Below are 7,463 nucleotides of genomic sequence, written 5' to 3' on the forward strand. Positions count from 1 at the left end.
TTTGCCATCCTGACCTCATTCTTACTGTCTTCCTCTCCATAATGTGCATCAAAAAAAAAGGTTGTCATAAATTAGAACTCATTCATTACAGGGCCTGCTCTAAGATCTACTTGTTTTCCTCCAGGTTCAAGTCTATACATTGTCTCCTCTATCATGATGTCTGGTGTCCTGCAAAAGACAGTGACCAATGAAAATAGTTCTACCTCCTTTTTCCATCAGCTGCATGTTTCGTGGAAGCTTCCAGGGAGTGAGATAAAGGCCTTCCTCTAACGGAAAGGAAAAGCTGATGCTCCAGGAAATTTGAAGAAGTAATCGAAGCAGATATCACTTTCAGATGAGTCACTACACCTGCACATGTTCTGCAAAAGAACTAAAAAACCAAACCTTGAATATCATAGTAAAAACGTCATCTCTATCATTAGAACTTGGATTTGGTGGACTGTGTCTGAATTAATGAGTGTGAAAGCTGTGTGCCAAAGTGTGATAGCTATTCCTTCTGAACTGAACCATCTCTTCTGCCTTGCAATTTAAAAAAAAAACTTGAGTTGATCTCATGAAAACAGACATTTTTCATTTTTCTATTTGATTATTACAGTTATCTCTAGCAAAACGTTGTTGAATGGTGTCATCCTGTTAGCTTGGAAGTTTAGACTCCTTTCTGTGTATGTGGTGTGTGCAATTTGTTCTAATGATAACAAGTTGGCAGCTTGTCAGTGTTCGTTATGCAGTTTTAGGCAGTCAGCAGTGAAACTCTGTGCATTCTTACACAGATGCCTCATTACATATTGCAGCAATTGTCACTTACATCTCCATGAGATGGTGATTTCCTATTGATGCATATCACTGTTGCTTAATAGTGCCATATACTGTCATAATTTTGGGACATTTGCCACTGAATCATCATAATATATTGACTGACTAACTAGTCACGTTCCAGTACCAATGCAGAGTAAAATTAGTACTGAGCCAAACAACAATGGTAGTTATTGAATGTTCAAGTTATTGAAATGATTTGATTACTTTGACAAAATGATCATAAGATGGTCTTGCTTTCTAATTAAATGTGATCACACTACCTGTGCAGTATTATGTTACCATTTCAATCCTAAATAACTTGCTTAGCTCTCTGTTTTACCTCGTAAACCAATGACAAAACCTGTTTCATTTTAGGATTTTACTGCAGCAATATACACTGAGCAGTTCTTTTAAAATCTGGAATACTTAATCAGCTCAGTGCAGTCCAGTAAGTCATTTTGTTTCAGATAGAGTATAACTTCTGAAAATGTATGTAAAATAATTGCTTGCTTTCAAAAATAAAGGACTGAATGAGCAGAATGAAAGTGTAGTCTAAATTTTTAAAATGTTTCTATAATCATACAAAACTCATCTACAGTATATGAGTAATTGTAAATGGGTTTCGTCCTTGGTTTACTTGTTACACAACTGTCACCTATTTTATCTTTTTGTACTAGTTGTTATTCTATGCAGAATTTTGTGGTACTTTAGTAATATTCTGTAAAGTATTAAGAAGCCAGTAAATGTGGGTCTACCTAGTCTGATTCTGGAGCAAAAGTTTAGTTAGATGCTCTAGAGTTGGTGCCAAGTCTGGAACCATTACCAATCACAGTTAGCAAAAAAAAACTGCTAGAGGAACTCATTGGGTCAGGCAGCATCCATGAAGGCAAAAAGAGAAACAATGCTTTCAGTCAAAATGTCAGCTATCTCTTTGTCTCCATCTATGCTGCCTGACCCACTGAGTTGCTCTGGCAGTTTGATTTTTGCTCCAAATTATAGTATCTGTGGTTCTTGTGTCACCAGTTGCAGTTGTTTGGTCATCTGAGCATCCTTGTTTCTTCACAAAATGGTAATGTTTAATGCCACCAATGCTGGCATTACTGGGCTATTTTCAATTCTACCATTAGCAGAACCTCCACCATTGGGATACATAAAATTTATTTATCAATTCTGACAATGCTTATGTTGAAAGCTATACTGCTGGTACTGTGTCTATAATTTTTGTAAGTACACCTCTTGCCTAGCTTGTAGCAAACAGATCTACAGTCCTCAAAGATTGACGATTGCACTATCACTAAGTTTCAGTATAAATAAAGGGAAAATTCCACATTATGGGATTTGTATGCATTACATAGCTTTATGAATCTGATTATTGTGCATTTGTATATACTGGAAATATTTGCATTCAACACTCAATAGAGCATAATTGCAAATGCAGTTGTAAATTTTTATAATCCTTCAGTGTACATGGATCCGAATCCAAATTTTACTTGTTGTCTTAAAAATTCACATTATATGGTGAAAGAAATTTTAATATTTTGAAGGAATTAACAACTTATTCACTGAAATCAAGTTTTTTGAATCAACGTGTGAATATTGATTTGGAGAATAATGAACATTACTTTCTCAGCTGTCTTAAGTACAATATTTCTAAACCTTCCCATCTCAAGACTGTTCCTTTTTTGGACATACGCGTGGAATGGGCTCTTCTGGCCTTTCAAGCCATGCTCCTCAGTAACCCCTGATTTTAGCCTAATCACGAGATAGTTTATGACCAATTAACCTACCAACAGGTATGTTTTTGGACTGTGGGAGGAAACCAGAGCACCTGGAAGAAACCCACACAGTCACGGGGAAAATGTACAAACTCCTTACAGCTGTGGTGGGAATTGAACCCAGGTCACTGTAAAGTGTTGTGCTAACCACTGTGCTACTGTGCTTTCCCCTTCCTGGACTCACAGTAAGGCAAGTCATGTTTATGTGATGAACTTATCAATAATTAAAGATTATTATCACTGTACATTTGTGAGGTAAGTGTTCAATTATAACAGTAGTGTGTTCTGTTAAAAGTCTAATTAACACAAGGGAATCTAATCTTTAGTTCATGCTTTGCCTTGTAAAGTTCAAATAAGGATGTAAGAGATGTACACTGTGTTTAAAATTAATTAAAATTGGCAAATGATAAAAAGAATTTGGAGGTGGAGACCTGAAACTCAGAATCCCGAGTGTCCTAGTGGAATTCTAAGAAAATTACAAAGATCTTGTTAAAGAGGTTCTGTGCCATTGCAAAGAATTTCCCGTTTAAATTGAAGGACCAAAATCCGCTTTCAGAGAGAAATGGCAATAAGGAGTAGTGATTTTGCGTGGTAGACTCCCTTAAAGAATAGAGACAGATGGAGCAGTGATAGCTTTATGGTAAGTGAAGTGAACCTTACAGATGCTTCAGGTGGCACCAGGGAACATAATTCCAATAGAATTACATGGATTATGGAATAACTTGGTTCCCCAGAAATTCAGAGTACTTTGAGATTCCTAATGGTTATTGTGAATAAGTATTTGCAATACTAAAATGACTGTGAAGAAATTAGATGCTTTAAGAAGAAAATGCATTTTAGTTCTTTATTATTTGCTTTTCATAATAGTTATTTGCTTTTAGAATTGTAAATTTAAATGTTGATCTGTTCAGGTTTTCAGCTCAAGACTTTTGTGATATTTTTGGATTAGAAAAATAATCTTGTACGTAGATAATTTTGAAATTTTGTATAATTTTGTGTCTTCCCCAGCAGAATTTAAAACAAAACAAAAATGTAACCACTAATGTATGCATAATTTAACTAGACAACTGTCCCGGTAAACCTCAGAACCTGCTGAACAGCACATTATAATGGACCCTTTTTCAGAGTTAGTCACTAGGATATCCAGGATTGAATAATGCAGTAATTACTGATAATCAACAACATGACGCAATCACATCCAATGAACTACAGCGAAACCAGACAAACAGTTACTTGCCAGGATAATAAATGTGGTAAATTGGGCTATACTGAAAACAAAAATACTGAACTGGTTTGATTTAGCAATGGTTCAGCAGTGACTCACCGAGGTTTCAGAAAAACTTGCTAATACACAGTATTATTATTGAAATGTAAAAATAATATCTTATGCATGTTTACAGCTGCAAAGGCCAAAGTTGTTTTTAAATACTGCAATTATATTGTTGGATAATTAAAAACTGGAGATCCTTAAACTTTATAAATTCAAGATAATGCAACTTTAATGATGATGTGTTGGAGGGTTTGGAACCAGACCCATCAACAGCTTGTTGACTAAAATGTAGACTGTCGTTAAAATGAAAAAAAAAAGATTAAAAATGAAGAAAAAAAGATTTTCAGTCTTGTTATCTTTAATAAGCTATTTCAAATACATACTTTATCATGCAACTTTAACATACTCTTTTCAACTTCAATCAAAAGTTGTCTTGATTTGGTATCATTCCTCTGAACTAAGTTATTGGTTCCAATCAACTCCAGAGATATGAATATATAATCTCACCTCCATTATTAAACATACCATTTTCAGATGCAGTAATTCTGAAAGCCTATTGCAATATTCTGGATGTGCTGGATGAAAAGAAATTTCTGACTTTTTGGAAACACATTAACTGAAGGTGTCTATCTTCTCAGTTGAATGTGCAAGGTCCCATTGTTGTATTCAAAGAACTACAAGGAAGTTCTCTTTGGAGAATTATTATTATCTCTTTTGTATGGTCTTACCGTAATTAAAATTGACTGTTGTGTAGTACACAGTGACTACTCTTCAAAACTATATTGCTGAAATTCTGAACCTTGACATTAAAGAGCAATCTCAACTGTTAATAGAATGGCATGGCAGAGAAACTGCAGTCATGTTTGTCATCAAGAAAAGAAAATGTCCAACAGTGGTAACTACGGAGATGTCTCCCTACTTAATTCTACAGGGAAATTATTGCCAGGATCCTCCTCAACTGCAGCTTCCCAATAATCAAGGAGTTAGTCCTCAATTCACAATGTGGCTTCCATCCATCAAAAGATACAGTGAATATGAATGTCATTAAACGAGTACTCCAAGAATAATTCTGGGTGTACCATCAGCTACATGTCCATGGTGTTTACCTTACTAAGGTCTTTGACTCGAGCAATCGGAGGACTGAGAAACACCTTCAAATTTGGCTGTGTGCAGAAATGGATCTACTTACATTCGCTCCACAATAACATGCAAGCCTTGATACAAACCAATGGGTCCCAAACCAAACTCAAAAAAGATTTGTGTTAAACTAGTCAATTGTGCTAATGTTTTTCTCACTGTCTTGCCTCCAACAAACTTCCCACAGGAAGGGAGTTGGTCTTCAGAAATTATAGAAAACTGTTCAACCTGTAGTGACTATGTTCCAAAACTGAGGTCATCCTGAACTGCAGACAGTGCTTACATTTGTGGATGCTCAAAGGCTGAGCTCCAGTACGCTGTTAACTCTTTCAATGAAACATAAGAAAAGATGGAAAGACCTAGGTCCTCATAAGGCTGACTTTCAGGAACCAAAGTAATGAAAATATTCTGCACCTTTTTTTAGCTAAAGAGACTAAATTTCTACACAATACTTATCAAGGCAGTAAGATATTTACAGTAAGCCATCTTCTAGCAAATAAGACTAACAGATACGAATTGCTTTTCTAATCATTTGCCACACCTGTACATTAGTATATTTTAATGATTTATGTACAAGTACACACAGGACCATAAGAACAACAATAATTCCCAGTTACTTGTCATTTAAGAGGGGATATTACTCTCTGAGAATTCATTAAAATTTGGGCCATAATTTGCTACATTGCATTTTCTCACTCTTAACCGTAATAATAGGTATTTTGTATGAAAAATGTTATAGGGAACGAGAAATGAAAAAAAAATGCACAAGGCCTTAGGTGTGTTTACTTTAAAGTTTTGTAAATTTGTAAGAACTTCATGAAGATTTTCCCAATGCAAATTGCTGAGTGGTTGGTGGGGAGGAACGGAGATCACTGTGAGGGGTTGGCGATGCATTGAGGGAATGTTGGGGCAGAGACAATGAGCTGTTGGTAGGAGGAGATGCGCTGACTGAGCAGAGCGTACATGGCAAATCCGTGACCTCCAATAAGTTGAGCAGACACACCTGCACTCCAGATCACTGAGGATCTGCAGAGGGGCAAGTTCACTGGGAATCCATGAGAGACTGGATTGTAAATGTGCCCTGGTGACGGGTGCTGACGAAGGTGAGGAACCTTGGGCTCAGCTTGAAGTATAGCCAAGTGATCAGTAGTCGGGGAGAGGGTTGATTTGAGAAAGACGGAGGGGACAGGTAATTGCAGAACCTCTGGAGGGAGGAAGAGGTAATTGAGACAGTGGCCCCTCTAAAGAGATTCCTTTCACAAATTTTCTGATTTTAGTGGTCACAGTGAGGGGATAAACAACCTCTTGTCACAGAGCTTGGTTTCTGTGTCCTGGTAATGTATAATGAGAAATAAATATTATAGTTAAACTTTGAATTCACAACTAAAAAATTTCTACACTATGTTTGTTATTAGACCTCCAGGATTAACACATGCAATTCTTGTTACTGTGCCAGCCAGCTACTTACCATTATACCTATCTGTTCCTTTTAGAATTGTCCACAGATCCTATTGCGCTGCACACTGCTAATCAATTAATTGTTTAGTACATCTGAAAATTCTGCATATATTCCTGTCAATGGTAAAACACCCCTTGTAAAAAAAAATTGTTATGCTTGTTATAAAAATGATTCTTATAAATCCTTGCACTATTTTCAAAATTCGTAAATCAGAAAAATCTATATTTATCAGTATTTTCATTCTTTGGAAGAGATTTTTTTGACCCACTTATTTAAATGCTGGAGGAGGTGGGGGACATTTATTGGACTTTGTTTCTCCTCTGCTTTGAAGTTGTTTTATTGGAATACTGTATTTGGAGTATATTTTGGCTACAAAATATTGATTCCTGGAGGTTAGGAACATAATTTTTGTTAAGGCTACAGTTTGTATTGGAGGTATTAGTAGAGCTACTGCAAAGGTCCTACTAGCATATGGTGCAGAAGTTATTGAAGTAACCAGGACATAATGTGATTTGGACAGCCTGGTTCAGGAGGCATGATGAAATTAATAGCAGAGAGTTTCTACTGACCATTCAACAGTTTCTGAATCCTGGTAAACAGAGTAGTACTTTGAATTGGGCAATACTAATGGAAGGAAATGAACAGTTGATATTTCAAGTCAGGACCCTTTGACTGGGTTTTTGGATCTATTATCAATGTAGATATGAAAACTCAATTTCCATGAGATAAAAACTGCATTGCCTGAAGAAATCATGTGAGTTCCAACTGGATCAAAGGTTGAAGAAAGCAAGTTCCACTAATGTTCAAAATGATCTACAATCACTTGCAGTTTAGCAAAAAGTTAAAAATTGTTTACTTCAATAATAATCTACAGAATATTAACTTTTTAAAAGTTATTGAACCTGCTGACATAGCCAGGAAGGAGGAACCTAGTTTAGCAGCAAGGGAAGCCATTGGGAGATGTGTGGGACCAAAACCAGTGTTCCATTGTGTTTGCTGATTTGCCACAGGTGTTAGGTTAGCTTGA

At 36.1% G+C, this 7,463-nt stretch overlaps 1 protein-coding gene across 2 annotated transcripts in view; it reads left to right on the forward strand.

The window, feature by feature from the left end:
- rfng (RFNG O-fucosylpeptide 3-beta-N-acetylglucosaminyltransferase) overlaps positions 1-4,162 on the forward strand; it is a 42,353-nt gene extending 38,191 nt beyond the window's left edge. For both annotated transcript variants that reach the window (XM_072242074.1, XM_072242073.1), the window contains exon 8: positions 125-4,162. In XM_072242074.1, coding sequence (XP_072098175.1) covers positions 125-157 — 33 coding nt within the window. In that variant the 3' untranslated portion in view covers positions 158-4,162. The remainder of the gene's footprint in view (positions 1-124) is intronic.
- Positions 4,163-7,463: the final 3,301 nt, after the last annotated feature.

This window comes from Mobula birostris, chromosome 24 (genome assembly GCF_030028105.1).
Source record: "Mobula birostris isolate sMobBir1 chromosome 24, sMobBir1.hap1, whole genome shotgun sequence".
NCBI classification, from domain to species: Eukaryota; Metazoa; Chordata; class Chondrichthyes; order Myliobatiformes; family Myliobatidae; genus Mobula; species Mobula birostris.